General features: G+C 54.3%; 2 protein-coding genes across 11 annotated transcripts in view; one reads left to right on the forward strand and one right to left on the reverse strand.

Moving 5' to 3' along the window:
- The first annotated feature begins 268 nt into the window (after window positions 1-268).
- Window positions 269-3,751, forward strand: TMEM42 (transmembrane protein 42). Of its 6 annotated transcripts, none has more exons than XR_003507791.1 (4): window positions 271-512; window positions 1,406-1,517; window positions 2,352-2,498; window positions 3,094-3,751. XR_003507791.1 is itself a non-coding variant. In XM_027523136.1 (3 exons), the coding sequence occupies exons 1-3, from the start codon at window positions 321-323 to the stop codon at window positions 3,572-3,574; spliced, it is 396 nt and encodes a 131-aa protein (XP_027378937.1). In that variant the 5' UTR covers window positions 269-320; the 3' UTR covers window positions 3,575-3,751. The 6 variants fall into 6 exon arrangements, 3 of the variants coding, with proteins under 3 accessions (XP_027378937.1, XP_027378938.1, XP_027378936.1); XR_003507790.1 differs by having other exon boundaries at window positions 441-512; window positions 1,326-1,517; XM_027523136.1 differs by lacking the exon at window positions 1,406-1,517 and having other exon boundaries at window positions 269-512; window positions 3,518-3,751.
- Window positions 3,752-10,690: 6,939 nt separating this feature from the next.
- The window catches only part of ZDHHC3 (zinc finger DHHC-type containing 3), a 59,541-nt gene continuing 54,963 nt past the window's right edge, over window positions 10,691-15,268 (reverse strand). For 3 of the 5 annotated variants that reach the window (XM_027522581.1, XM_027522584.1, XM_027522580.1), the window contains 2 exons: window positions 14,229-14,234; window positions 10,691-13,168 (listed from right to left, as the gene is read on the reverse strand). In XM_027522581.1, coding sequence (XP_027378382.1) covers window positions 12,899-13,168; window positions 14,229-14,234 — 276 coding nt within the window. In that variant the 3' untranslated portion in view covers window positions 10,691-12,898. The remainder of the gene's footprint in view (window positions 13,169-14,228; window positions 14,235-15,268) is intronic. The other 2 variants (XM_027522585.1, XM_027522582.1) reach the window with 1 other exon arrangement.

Genomic DNA, 15,268 nt, shown 5'->3' on the forward strand with positions numbered 1-15,268 from the left:
TTCTTAAGGGAAACTGATGCTGGACCCCACCAAGTAACAGGGGTTGAAACTGCTGAGTCACGAGGAGTTGTTCTACAACAGTGATCACAGTCAGCCTTGGATATATCGGTGCAGGAGTGCTCCTGCGAAAGCCTAAACCTAACGCGGAAAACCGACCACCGCCAGGAAGACTGCGGCGGTCCCGCTCTTCGAGGCCATCCCGGAGCCGCAATTGGCCGTCCCACTCACGTGGTGCGGCGCTCACGTGAGGCCGCCGTCCAATCGTCGCGCGCCTCCGGCCCAGCCGCTGGCTGGCACCCCGAGAGGTGGCTGCGAGCGCCATGGCGGGAAGACCGCTGCCCGGAGGCGGAGGGGTGTGCGCCGCCGCCTACCCTAACACTTCTGCCGGATTCCCCCCGCACCTCCAGGCCGGCGCGATGCGGCGCCGCTTTTGGGGCGTGTTCAACTGCCTGTGCGCCGGCGCGTTCGGGGCCTTGGCCGCCGCCTCCGCCAAGCTGGCCTTCGGCAGAGAGGTTGAGCCGGGGGCGCTGCTGCGGTGGGCCGGCGGGAGGGGCCAGGCGGAGGAGGGGCGCTGCGGGGCTCCGGGGCGGGGCGGGGCTGGCGGCGCTGGGGCCGTCCGACCCCCGCGGGTCTGTTTTGAGGGGTGGGTTGGGGGGCCCATCCGTAACCGGGCGCTGCAGAACAGCGGGGGCAGAAGAGCATACCTCGACTTGGAATCACGCCCAGCCCTCGTCCAATGTAGGTGGTAAGAGACGTTGGGGACTGAGGCCTGTTACCTTACCAGGGACCCCAAAAATCTGCCCTCCGACTGGGCTAGTTCACTCTCGGGGAAGACGCACACCTCCTACATCCACTCTCTACCTTTCATTTTAAGCCCTTTGTGCCTGAGCATTTCTCTCCACGTGACTCTTAAGGTGAGAAGCCTGTTGTCCAACTCCGTCTTTAACGGGTGTTTTGACTGGTCAACCCACCTGCCAGGGAATTTGGGATGTCCTATAAAAGGAAGATTGAGACAACCGTTCTGGATATTTCCCCAATGCTGAGAACTCTTGAACTGCCTCCCCACGTCTGCTAAGGTCCCATCTCAAGTCAAATAGGCCAGGTTCTGCTTGGTAGAGTTTTCATTGCAGCTGCTGCAACTCAGGGTTAGTCCTCAACTGAGACAGTAGACAGTCTGGTTCTTTAGGTTTAAGCCTGTTAAGGGCTAATCCAGTGGGCACTGCCATGCTTGAGGTTGGTATCCTGACGTGTATAATTCTCATTGGAGTAAGTGGTCCAAAGTAAGATGAGTAACCATGAGCCATGAGGTTTTCTTGTTTTCTCAGTTGTGCAGCAGACCTTCATAAGCCTTTACATAAGTAGGCTGCCGCTGGCACATAATGGGGCTTCTGTGTAAATTATACAGAGACACTCCTTCCTCAAGACACCATATATTCAGCTGCTGGAAAACTGTCAGGAGAAAGAAGAGGAGGTGTAGATGAGTGCCATCCCCAGGGGAAGCGGCTCTCTGCACGCAGGTTAATAACTCAAAACCAAGTAAGGGGTCCGCATGTCCTTTGTGTAGGAGGCTTCTAAAGATCCTCTGTTCTCTCAGTACTCTCCTGAAACAAACGAATGAATGAAATCTGCATGTTCTCCAAGAGACACCTGGGATCACTAGTCAGACACTCCCAGGTGTGGTTTCCCATGCTGTGTCCTAGTTCAGAGCATGGAGTCCCACTGCCTGGGCCTGAATCCTGGTGGCTCCCCCAAGCTGTGGCACTTCAGGCAAGCTCCTTAATGCCTCAGGTTCCTTATCTGTAAAATGAAGTTAAGGAATAAATAAAAATGTAACACTTAGCCCAGGGCCTGCTACCGAGTAAAAGCTCAAGAATGCCTGGTGGGACCTGGCTGAGTGGCTTATAGGCTGCATCGGACAGCAGGGAGACCACCAATTCCTGTGTTACCTGATTCTGGCATGTGAGGACCCTGCCCCTCATTTACTCAGACTGGGGTAACTACTTGGCCCACTAGGACTGAACTTCCCCTGCTGTGCTGGTCACTGTAGGGCCATAACAGACTGGTGTTCAATAGGAGATAACGGGATATGAATTAGCACTTTACTTCTGCCCAAGGTCACATGGTTAGTACAATGGCCAAATAAATGTCTTCTCTGAGTTTGTTTCAGCTGTTAAATGAGTGTGCCACTGGCTGAGGGTTAAGTGAAGTCCTATGCAAGAAAGCTCTGAGGACCCCCAGGCTGTGGTGGCCTGGCTGCCAGCAGTGACTGTGACCCTGGGTGGCTGTAAGGGTGGCTGCTGGTCAAGCTTGTCCAGGGCTGACCATGGCTGCAGTGATCCTTTCTCCTGCAGGTGAACGTGGGCTTCTGCGTCTTAGGCATTATTATGATGGCTACCACCAATTCTCTGATGTGGACGTTCTTTAGCCGGGGCCTCAGTTTGTCTATGTCTTCAGCCATTGCATCTGTCACAGTGACTTTTTCAAACATCCTCAACTCGGTGAGTAGCCTGAGTGTATGGTTCCTCTGTCCCAAACCTGGGTTCTGGGTGGGTTGTCCTTGGGCAACACCTGCTTTCCCACCTAGGAGAAGGGACAGGAACCGAAGCAGAGGTTGGGCGGTATCTTGACTCCCTGTGGCTTCTCCTCCAACCTCTCAAACTTGGTGACCTTCTCAAGTTAGATGGCAAGGAAGTCCAGCTGTCGAAAGCCTATTTGTTTGCTGCTCCACAAGGATATGTGAACTCAGGCAGGAGACATGGAGGGTGGAGGTTCTTCCCTCCCAGTGGGGCTGAGCCAGTCAGCGTGCAGTCCAAGCAGGGCGGGCGTGCTGGGCTGGCTGTGTGCAGGGCCTGGCTGCTGGCCTCTGCTGGCCTCTCTTGTTCCCTCTGCTGGTCCAGTGCCATGAGGAGGTACCCGCCCCACTTCTACAGGTGAGACTTGTTGAAGATCACAGCTGGGTTTCAGGCCCAAGACTTCCAGCTCCAGACCTTTCTTCCTGCCCTGGGAGGCACTCGGCCACAGGGGAGTCAGGTGGTGCCCACCCACCCTGCAGGCACGTGTCCACCCAGCCTCACAGCTGTCTCTGTCCCACAGGCCTTCCTGGGTTTTGTGTTGTACGGAGAGTGCCAGGAGGTCTTGTGGTGGGGTGGAGTGTTCCTCATCCTCTGTGGACTCACCCTGATCCACAGGGAGCTCCCACCGCCCAGGAAGCCCCTTCCGCACAAGCAGCGGTAGCACCAGCCGGCTGGGCAGACCCGCTGGAAAGACAGTCATGGCGGCTCAGGCTCGGGCTGGCATGTGGGGACCGCAGCTCAGGGCGATCTGGGTGCTCAGCCTTCCGACCCTGGGCCAGAGGAGGATGCTGCCCAGGGAAGTGGGCCCATGACCAAGAAGCCTTGTGGGTGGACAGCTCCAGCTTCTGTCAGGGGAAGTACAGCTCGGCAGTGTTCTGCCCGAAGCCGCCGCCTCCATCCGTCTGCACTGTGCTGTTGATTCTCATGTTTCCCGGCCCACCCAGCAGGCCCCGGCAGGTGCAGGAGACCCTGGGGTTGGTCAGCTTCCTGTATGGACTTGAGACCACACTGTAACTGCAATCCTGTTGCCTAACGAAGGCCAGTCACGGGATTTTGGAATCAGGACTGGTTGGGCTTTTGGCTTCACATCGATGTCACCAGACCATCAGCCTCATGCTTCTGTATTAAAGCAAGAGAAGAAAAACTGGATTAATAAATGCTTTGTTTTCTAAGTTTAAGCTGCCAGGTGTGTGATCTCAATTCTGTCCTGATTTTTTTCCTTTCCTCATTTTTTTGGAGTAAGAGCAACTGGGGTGAGCTGTAGTTCTCGGAGGGAAGTTGAAATCCCATCCCCACTTCCAGGCCTGGGACTTGGCTACTCTCTGCCTGCCAGTTCCTTCCTGACTCTACCCAGGCAAGTGTTCTTCAAATTCAGGAGCATATCTGTCCATATCTCTTACAATATTTTATGTTATGTTATGGCTGCGCCACTTGGCCTCTGGGATTTTAGTTCCCTGAGCAGGGATTGAACCCTGGTCCTTGGCAGTGAGAGCACAGAGTCCTAACCACTGGACCACCCCCTGCCCCAGGGAAGTTGCCGTCTTGTCATTTTTGAGTCCTGATTGGACAGTCGCCCCCCGCCGCCGCCAGAAATCCACACACAAGCTGAAAAGTGATAGGCTGATGGTCTCACAAGAGAGCCTTAGCAACTATCGCTAACTTCGGTATAAGAGCAACTTTGCCTTTTAAAACCCTACCAGTGTGTCTCCATCTGTCATCTCTCTCCTGAGACTCCAAGAGGCAGAAGTTACAGCAAACATCATCCATTATGCAGACTGGTTTTGTTTTTTAATACTGAGAGGATTTAAATTCCAACTCGCCTACTGGTGGCAAAAAACAAGGAAGTCGTATCCTGCCAACACTTCCCTCACAGCTTACCCTGGTCGGGATGGTTCCCCAGCATTTATGATATGACATTACGGGCAGTTGACATTTCAGTCTTTTCCACCCACCCAGGTGCAATAACTACAGAAAACAAAAGCATTAAAAAAAAATAAAAATTATGGCTGAGGTATGGCTTCCTGCAGTCCCAGCACTGCTCTGACCTCGTGAGCCCACCCGCATGAGGGTGCTGAGTCACACTGCAGGGCCTCAAGGAGGCGGCGGGCGAGGACGCTCCAGTACTACACATGGACTCTGTGCCCTGAATTCCTTTCCTAGGGCAGAAACAAATGGCCACAAAATTGGTGGCTAACCCAATAGAAACGTATTCTTTCACAGTTCTGGAGGCTGGAAGTCTAAAACCAAGGCATGATCACTGCCAGGTCCTCTTGGGAGGCTCCTTGGAGCATCCTTTTGTGGCTCTTCCGGTTTTTAAGGCTCTTAAGTGTGCCCTGGCTATGTCTGCATTACTTCAGTCTCTGCTGTGTCACCCAGCATCTCAGCTTTTGCTGCTTCACACACCCTGAGACATTTCAACTCCTTCCCATTTCATTTCAGAAAGGACAAAGTTCGTTGGAGTAAACAAGTAAATGAGGTCATGCAAATATGCTGGTCCTCATGAAAATCATTCCTGTCATTCCCCGCCGTGCCCCCGCCCCCCGCCCCCAACAATTTAGTCTCCACTGACAGCTCATGCTGGGGCTTCCCAGGTGGCTCAGTGGTAAAGAACCCACCTGCTAATGCACAAAATGTGGGTTCAGTCCCTGGGTCGGGAAGATCCCCTGGAGAAGGGCATGGCAACTCACTCAGGTATCCTTGCCTGGAGGATCCCATGGACAGAGAAGCCTGGCAAGCTACAGTGCATAGGGTCACAAAGAGTCAGGCACAACTGAGTGTGCATGCATGACTCATGTCTGAACCAACCTTCTCTGATGGTTTCACAGTCATTTCCCAACTTCAGCTCTCCCTCCATGCTTACCTACTGGGCCCTGGTATTCTGTAACCAAAACCCTTCCTTCACCCCAGTCTATCATCTGTCTGTCTGATCTATCAACCATCTATCCATCTATGAAACAATCTCTCTGTGTGGGCTCAAGGATCTCATTTGTCCCCAGTGGTTTACGATTGTTCCTGTTCTTAACTGTTTGTGCTAGGACTGTCCCACATTTGCCCCGTGGAAGTCCTGCACAGCTGGCTCAGGAAGTGAACATCTCTTTGATTCCTGTCTTAACTCATGCCCCCCATGTCTGACCTCCCAACCCTTACTGTTCCAAACCTCTCGTGGAGACCTTGCAGGACCCCACCCCCTACCATTAGGCCATGTAGCTTCCTCCTGAGACTGGTCTGCCTGTGTCCAAGGGTGGATGATAACCCCCATGTGCACGTGTGTCCCTGCTTCAGAGGACTTGGTTTTCACGGTTTGTGAGTTAACACAAATGAACATTTCCTAAGTAGCTACCACTTGATAGTTACAAGGAATCTATGCACAGAGAAAATGGGGGCCAAAGAGACTACTAGTCCAGAAGCGTGGGGTCCATCACAGTCATGAATCAGGGGTGCTAGAAGTAGCACCGGAAGTCTTTTATGATGGCAAAGATTTTGTCTCAAATGCCTACTCTAACCAGGTTTGTGGGTAGCCAGGGCAGTTGAGAATGGGCAGAAAGTCCTAAAGCTGGTGATGTCTCCATGGACTCAGGATGGGAGCCTGGATAACGCAATTGTTATTTCATCTTGAGCTCAGCTGCTTGTTTTCCAGAAAGAGGAAGAGACTTACCCAAAGTAACCCAGTTCTGTCCATCCAGATTTCATCTAATTCTGTGCTTGATGGTAACTCGTTTTGGGGGACTGTAGTAAATTACCACATCCCTTCTCTCTGGCTCTTTGGCAGCATCTGAAGAAACTGTGTCCTTGGATTCCAATACCTACTTGGACTCCCTATGTTTGATGATGACCCAATCATCAAAGGTTTCATCATTGCAGAAATTCTAGAGTCTGAAGAAATGACCACCTCTCAGGAATTTGTATCTTTCCAGTATGCTAAGCTCCCAGTAGAGGTGAGCCACTAGAGGCAGACAGGGCTCCTGCCTGGAGCTCAGTCTTGGCTTGGGGTGGGTCCCTAAGATCCCTGGGGGGTGCCCTGGTTGGCTTAGTCTTCAGGCCAGGTGTATTCCTAAGACAAATAACACTTTGCTTTTCCAAATTAGATTTTCTGAAGAAGTGATGCATCAATAGGCAATTTTTTTTTAAGTTTTCGCTCAACTGAATCTTTAACATTTTAATTTTTGGAATAAGTAATTATTTGCACGTAGTACAAAATTCTAAAGATGCAAAAGTTACAGTGAAAAGCTTCTTAGCAACTCTTTCCTGCAGGTGCGCACCTCCTGCCCTCCCCACACCCCCCACCCCACCCCACCCCCAAAGGTAGTGAGGGGTCTTTCACGACTTAAGCGTCAAGAGTTTCTCTTGGGGAATTTCACTCCCCACCCTCACCTAAGTGGCTTAGCAGAAAATTTCTCCCACCTCCTGAGAGGAGTTGGGGAAAACACACGTGTCTCCAGGCAGTCATGTCTCTAGGGATGTTTGAGGTACCTTGTAAACAGTAGGTGCTGCTGCTCACTTTGGCTAACTGAGACTGTGTAGGAACTTGAGCGCTGTACTTCTGGATCTTCTGATCTTTCAGAATAAGCTAGAGGAGCATGTCTGTTCTTCTACAGTGTGAAGGTCTTCTTTAATAATTCAAGTTGTAAAAATCGGTGTGTGGATCAGACTCAGCAAGTTGGAGGTTGAAATTGATTTCAGCTCATCGGTTTATACGCAGTGCCATTTATATGGCAGAAATGCTACTGACATCCCCGCCCAGCCCTGGCAGCGTGTTCCAGCCCTAACGGCTGCAACTGACTCTCCAGCCTGGATCTCATCCTTAGTAATCATCTACAGCTCCTAGGTACTTCTCACAGCACGCAGTGTGGACGCCCATGTGCCCTGCCCAGGACCAGCCAGGACCCTTCAAAGAGGCTGAGCTGAGGCTGGGACTCCCGGCTTCTCACACAGCGCCCCTCCCCTCTCCCGCAGCACTCCCCGCCAACTGAATGGTTGTGTGTCTTTGAATTTTCTAGGACAGTGAAGCCAGGGGAAACCCATCAGATTCCACATACAAGGCATCCTAACAAAACCTGGACTCAAGAAATTTTCATCAAGTTCCTGCTGAGAAGAAATTTCTCATTAGGTTCCTGCTGAGAAGACTGTTCTCATCACCAACTAGACTTTGCCTGATGCCCCGGAAGGAGGTGGCAGCTCTGACCGGTTCTGAGCCTTGGTTGAACATTTAAGCATTTCTTGCCTAGGGATTTTTGTTTGCGACCCCATGAACTCTAGCACCCCAGTCTTCCCTGTCCTTCATCATCTCCTGGAGTTTGCACAAACTCATGTCCATTTAATTGGTGATGCCATCCAACCATCTCATCCTCTGTCATACCCTTCTCCTCCTGCCTTCAATCTTTCCCAGCATCAGTCTTTTCCTATGAGTTGGCTCTTTGCATCAGGTAGCCAAAGTATTGGAGCTTCAGCATCAGTCCTTCCAATGAATATTCAGGGTTGATTTCCTTTAGGATTGACTGGTTAGGTCTCCTTGTTGTCCAAGGGAATCTCAAGAGTCTTCTCCAGCACCATAGTTTGAAAGCATCAATTCTTTGGTGCCCTTCTTTATGTCCAACTCTCACATCTATACATGACTACTGGAAAAACCGTAGCTTTGACTATACGGACCTTTGTCAGCAAAGTGATGTCTCTGCTTTTTAATATGCTGTCTACGTTTGTCATAGCTTTTCTTCCAAGGAAACCTTAGATATTAGCTTTCAGATAATTAGATTTTATTACTCATTAGATTTCAGATGATCAGGCTTGATTACTCATATGAGGGCAGATTCAAGAGCTAGCTGGGTGAAAGATAGCATTCAAAGGCCAACCAACCACAGCATCACAAGCACTGGGCCAGGTCACGTGGAATCACAGGGTCACCTTATTGACAGTAGAAATGCCCAGCCTGGGTCCCAGAGTCCTGCCCTGCCACCTTGAGTTTTGGACCACGGCTGTCTGTGATCAGAACCAAAGGCGTCCACAGCCCCAGAGGCCCTCCCTGGACCCTAGGCTATCAGAAGCCCAAAGCTGCTGCCCACTCGCCCCGTGAGAAGGGACCACCTCTTCAGTCCCAGTGCACATCAGCCCTGGAAGCAGCAGCTGACTGGAGCCTTCTGCCCACCCTGGCTGGGCCTGCTGAAGGTGTCTTCTCTCTCCGCTGTGTTTGCCTGAAGTCTGAGGACTTCTGCCCCTCACTCCCACCTCTCCTTCCTCCCAGAGGGGGCCCAAGGGCCAGCAGGGGGACAGGGCCTTTCCTACAGACCTCAGCAAACACCAAGCCCAGGCCCAAACCAGACGCAGGACTGAGGACCACGTGCTGTCTGCTTGCCTTTGACTTTTGACAACTTCAGGCAACTTGAAACTGTGATACCCGAAACCAAAATTCATGACCCCTGCCTGCACTTCCTCACAGCTGGTGGGCCTTCAAGGCACCTGCAGTGCAGGGGCCATTTCCAGTCTTCCACGTGGAAGAAGCCCCAGCCCCCTGGTGATGGTGGTGGGTGAGCCAGTGGTCCCACCTACTTGATCATGGTAAGTTAAGATCAGGAAACTTCAAGGGGGCTGACACGGGGCAGGGGGAGGGACGGGGGAAGATGGTGAATGGCTCCACCCATCCTGGTGCAGGACCCTGCCTACCTGTTCCCGCCAAACAGCCTCTGGACTTTCTCCAAGGAAGCCACAGGCTCCTCACCTTGTTCTCATCCAGACATTTCACTCCCACTCTTAACACCCAAAACATCCCCCTCTACACCCCTGCTCCTCACGTCAGCCGGCCCATCACAGGCCCCTGCCCAGCTGAGCAGGGTCAGCTCTGCGTCCCCTGATGCCCCCAGACCCAAGCTTCCCTTTTCAAGAAGGCCTGCCCTTATGAACCACCTTGGACGTGGCCCTAGAGTGGCCAGTGAATTTGCTGATCCTATTGCTTCAGTTCCTCCCTCTCACGGTCAAGGAGGTTAAAATCTATCACCCTGTACCTCCCATTCACTCCTTGACCCCCAGGGATAAAGCCGCCTCAGTGACCCCGTGGGCCTCCACCTCAGGGTGTGAAAGCAGGCAGGCCAGCCAGAAGGGCCCTGACTTGAACCAGCTCCAGGAAAAGAAGGGGGTTAAAGAAGGGTGACCCATCCTGACCTTTGGGGTAAAGAAGAATCCCAAGGAGTGCCTCCATGAAGGCTCCCGCCTAGTGCCCCACCTCATCTGACTGATGCTAGTGGCCCCATATGGCGGGCCTAGAAGCAGAGCTGTGGGCAGGAGTACAGGGACCTGGAGAGATGGCCTCGGCCTGCCAACAGGCTCTTGGCCACAGGGAGGTGGCCCAGCCCGGGAGGGAGAACCACCTTCCCTCGGGCAGGGATATGTCCCTTCCTGGGGGGATGGTGGTCATCCCAGAAGGAGGCACCTCCTTGTGCCAACACAAAGCCCTTGTGTTACGTGCAGTTCTTCTCTGGGTGCTGCCCTCCAGAGACTTGCTCAGATGATCAGTACACATTTAACTAAACTCCGATGCCTTCTAGATGACCATGTGGTCCTCTGGGTCACTTTTCTCTTTCTGTGAACAAGCTTCTTAGTGTCTTATGCTGGGACCATGTGGGAACTTGGAGAGCCATCTGATCCTCCGAACTTCCCAGGTCAAGGGACTGTCTCTTTCTGGGGTCAGGCTTCTTTGTTCTGGACCCCGTTGGGGATGCCTGCTCCTCCCTCTAAGGCCATAACCGCCCCCCCAACTGGACACACACTGGCAGAGGCACCATGTAGCACCGTGTGGGCTGAATGAGAGATATTTTATGTGAAATTTGCAGGAAATTCAGAGGTGGAGGCCTCGGCTCTAGAGTCAAGGACCTTCAGTTCTGGGCCTCTTGGCCCAAATGTCCACAGTAGATGCTCCATCAATGTTTGGTGCATAAAAGGTGAGTTTTCTTCCTGCTGGAAATACCACGGGAAGAAAATCCCAAGACAAGGGTGTAGCTATGTGACACTTGTCTCCTGGGCCACAAATGGGAGAGAAGAGGCTTAGAGATGTCCTCAAGGTGACCTGAGAGGCAGGATGCAGCCCAGGGGTCTAGACTGGGAGCTCCATGAAGACACGAGACTCTGGCAGCTGAGGTGGACCAGAGAGCTTTTTATTCAAACAAAGAGGTGGAGGCTTGTGCCTGGCCTCCCTCCCTGCAGCCCTCAGCTTGTTCTGACATCAGTTGCCCAGTGGTAAGTTTGGGGTTAAGCAGAATATCACACTGGCGACAGCCACTATGGAGAGAAGGCCACTGTGGTTGCTGGTGCAAGGCCACGAGGCTTAGGGTTGGGCAGGTGATTCCCACACGGCCCAGGTGCCTCTCCTGGGACATGGTCTCATGTGTCTAGTGTGGAGGAAGATGGGCTCAGCGAGGAGAGGGGTCGGGGCTGGGTCCCACTCTGTGCAGGTGAAAGGCCTCTGCACCCAACAATCTGAAAGCAGAAGTGGCTTTGGGCCTGGTGGGTACTTCTGCTTTCAGGCCATGATGACCAGAGGAAGACCAGTTTCAAACCTGTCATGCAGGGACATTTCTCAGGGGCCCTGTGGTTCAGCACATGCCTTTGACCTCAGGCTTGGACTCAGCAGAGACCCCTGAAGCTGTCTGCAAACAGTGACCAGTGACCCCTCTCCCCTTCTTCTAACCACGGCCTCCTGGGGACTCCAGGGGTTGGGATGGCTTTCCTTCCCCAGCATGGAGTCTCTTGGGTGTACGGTCCATCAAGCCTGTGCCTTGGATGCTTTTTTGGGTAAGGATAAAAACTAGCAGGCCTCCGTAGCCACATCCTGCCTAGATGGTGAGTTAACAGGCTTAAGAGCCCCCAGGGTCCCTTATGTGGCCGTTAATAAATATTAAAGCTGATACGGACCCAGAAAAGAGGCCTACGGCCTGGGTGTGGAAGGCCCCATGCCCTGCCAACTACTCTATCAATGCCAGAGTCCTGTTGTCGCCCTCTTGTGAGACATCATTAGAGCTGGGATGAGGAAAGAAGCAGCCCCTCCACAAGAAAACCCAGAGCCTGGCAGGTCACTGGGGATGGACGGCAGTGTCTCTCTGACAATCGCCACCTTTATGGAATGCCCAAGGGTGCCCTCCCAGAACTAGGCCACTGCCTGGCCTTCCTTTCTTACCCACAGTCACCACAGGGCGCCAACCCTCTGCTGGACTCTGTGAAAGATGCTGCTTCAGCTGCTATGAGAACGGGGATTGTGAACCCAGGACGCTCTGCTCAGGCCTTCAGGAATGATCACGGACACTTCAGGCTTCACAAGGGATGAGCAGGGTCCCGGCTCAGCCTGGTAGTGTGGAAGGTCTGTGTGTGTGACAGGGGACCTTCCTGCTTCTCAATCGGCAGGCCCTGACCCCCATTCATGGTTTGAGAGAGACGCCCCAAGAAAGGACACTGTCTTGGGAGAACAGGCCTAAGACTCTTAGGCCAGATTTTCTGGTCAGTTCTGCCCATGTGGGTGGTTAGACTCTTTTCAGGAGGGACAGTTAAATGCAGTTCTCACAGGGGAGGTTGGAGTTCCAGGAGCTCTACATAGGTTGTCCTTCTGCCCCTCCACCGGGAGTGGACAGAGTCTTAGCCCTGGGACAGGATGCCTCGGAGTGGACTGGGCTTCTGGTGTCTGTGGAATGCGAGCTGTTTGGGTGCTGCTGTCACAACTTAGGCTCGTGCCTACCGTGCATGTCCCACATGTGTGGGGCCCTCTCTCAAACCAAGCTGGAGCCCTGGAGGCAGCCAAGGCCACCATGGCTGTCTCCCAGTAAGGCAGGCAAGGGGGTTGGTGGTGGGTAGCCCTTTCTGGGGAGCAGCCAGGATCCTTGCCGCCTGCCCAGGCCCATCTCTGCTAATGCTGGCATCCCCCCCAGGTTCCCAAGGCCAGCCCTGCTCTGTCCTTCCGTCACCGCCTCACAGCCTTAGTTCCCAAAAGCCAGGAGCCTGGGCCCCAACCTTCTCAAGAGAAGACAGACACCCCAAGGAAGGACAGAGAGGCAAGTTCTTTTCTGCCCTGGGGCTGCCCTGCTCGGAGCTTCCTTTGCTGGGTGAGGCTGTGCAGGCTGAGAAGCTTGCCCAGCCTCGGAGGATGGTTCCTGACAATCCCTCACAGGGTGGGGAGCTCACAGCAGGGCTCTCGTCTGCCTCCGTCACGCTGCGGCCACCCCCGCCGCCTGACCTGGCCCGGCGTGGGGAGGGGGTCGGGGGTCAGAGGTCAGGGGCGTGAGGGGAGCGCGTGGGGGTGCCCAGGTGCCCCGGGCTGCCGCCAGCGAGGCCCGGTGCCGGCCCCGCCCGCAGCGTCACTCATCGACCAGCTCCACGAAGTCCTCGTTCTTCGGCTCCTCCGACGGCTCCTCTGTCGTCGTTGTCGTCGTCTCTGTGTTCTCCGTGTCCGACACCGAGGACACCTGTCGCACCCAGTCTCTGTCGCTGAGCGGCTTTGGGTGACACGGTCCGGAGAAGGGGTTGAACCAGTTCAGGGAAAAGTCCCCGCCGAAGGTCTCTTTGACCGACTTCCAGCTGCCCCTGCGTTCCCTGCGCTGCTTCTTTCGTTGGAGGCGCTCGATGCCCTGCGGGGAGAATGGGATACAGAGGGTCAGCGTGCTGGGGCCCCCGCACAGCAGAGCGCCGAGGCCCAGGGCTGGGGGCTCCTCAGAGGGCAGGGAGGGGCGCCGGGGGGCTCCTCAGAGGGCGCGGAGGGGCGCCGGGGGGCTCCTCAGAGGGCGAGGAGGGGCGCCGGGGGGCTCCTCAGAGGGCAGGGAGGGGTGTCGGGGGCGCTCCTCGGAGGGCGAGGAGGGGCGCCAGGGGGCTCCTCAGAAGGTGGGGAGGAGCGCGGGGGTGGGTTCTCCTCAGAGGGCGTGGAGGGGCGCCGGGGGGCTCCTCAGAGGGCGCGGAAAGGCACCGGGCTGGGGTTCCTCAGAAGGTGGGGAGGGGCGTCGGGGGTGGGTTCTCCTCAGAGGGCGCGGAGGGGCGCCGGGGGGCAGGGCTCCTCAGAAGGTGGGGAAGGGCTCCTCAGAGGGTGGGGAGGGGCGCCAGGGGTGGGTTCTCCTCAGGTGCGGAGGGGCGTCGGGGGCGCTCCTCAGAGGGTGGGTGGGGGCGCTCCTCAGAGGGTGGGGAGGAGCGCCGGGGGAGGCGGGTGGTCTTCTCAGAGGGCGGGGAGGGGTGCCGAGCAGCACAGCAAGCAGGGCCTGCCTTTCCTACCCCTGCCCGCCCTTTCCTTCCACAGGACCAAGGGTGCCCAAGATCGCTGCTGCACAGCGACCAGGCTTCCCTGTGGCAAACAACCAAGGGGTAACCCCTCAGGCCTCTGTAGGCGTGAGCTGCCCCCCCCCCCCGCGCCCCCATCCTGAGACCACCTGGAAAGATGACCCTTCCCCGAGAATCCTGGGCCACTCCCCCCTCCGACAGCAGGCGCAGGGAAACCGGCCTGAAGCGGGATGCTGGGGTTAAGGGGGAGCACAGGGGACACGGGACAGGTGAGGGGAGGAGGCAGCCGCGTGCACAGCGAGCACTGCATGCAACAGGCAGCCGGAGGGCACGCGGGGCAGCTCTGCGCGGGGGCGAGGGCAGGCCTCGGGCCTGCACATGCGGTGGACACGCCCTGAGGCCTCTCCCGAACTGCCCACTCACCTGCCTCTGGGTGTCCGTGTGCCAGGCCGCGGAGAGGGTGTTGGGGAGGGAGGAGAAGCCACAGGAGTTAAAGGCGCAGCCAGGCCAGACCCACAACACCCTCTACCCCCAACAGGGCGCTGCCCGCTCCATCTCTTCTGGAGCCCAGGGATTCTGCCAGGAGCAAAGGTCAGGCACCCGTCCTGCCCACGGACAGTGCTTTCCACCGCAGAAGGACCTCTGAGTACCTAGTTCTAGATTTTCTGTTCCAGGTAAGATCCTTACCGAACCGGCCCAGTCCTCTGTTGTGCAGGAGAGACTGACACACAGTACTGACTGAGATCGGGCTATGCCTGAGTCACTTCCTCTCCAGCACTCTTAGTTAATGGTATCCCATCAGTTACTGGTCTTATATCAATAAAGTTCCAAGTTTCTATATCTGTATTATGGTTTTATAAAATGTTTACATCTGGAAAGACTGACTGAAAGGCATATGGGAGCTCTTTGTACTATTTTTACCATTTTCTTGATTAAATCTGAAATGATATCTCAGTAGAAAGGTAAAAAAAATATGAGACACCATAATTTAGGCAATATAGTCTTGAATGCAGAATTACAATAATGAGAACTCAGAAACAATCAAAATGTCCAACAATGATGGCTAAGTAAATTTTCTATGTTTTTCTATAAGCAGAACACTAATGCAGTTAATAAAAGTGGTATCAATAAGGGCTTAATTTCCAAAATATGCAAACAGCTCACTCATACAACTCAACGACAAAAAAAAACAAACAATGCAATTGAGAAATGGACAGAAGGCCTAAACAGACATTTCTCCAAAGAAGATATACAGATAGCCAATAGGCACATGAGAAGATGCTCATTATTGCCAATTATTGGAGAAATGCAACTCAAAACTAGAATGAGGTGCCACCCCACATGGGCCAGAATGACCATCATCAAAAAGCCTACAAATAATAAATGTTGTGGAGAGCATGGAGAAAAGGGAACCCTCCTACACTGTTGGTGGGAATGTAAACTGGTGCAGCCGCTATGGAAAA

This window comes from Bos indicus x Bos taurus, chromosome 22 (assembly GCF_003369695.1).
Source record: "Bos indicus x Bos taurus breed Angus x Brahman F1 hybrid chromosome 22, Bos_hybrid_MaternalHap_v2.0, whole genome shotgun sequence".
Classification (NCBI taxonomy): Eukaryota; Metazoa; Chordata; class Mammalia; order Artiodactyla; family Bovidae; genus Bos; species Bos indicus x Bos taurus.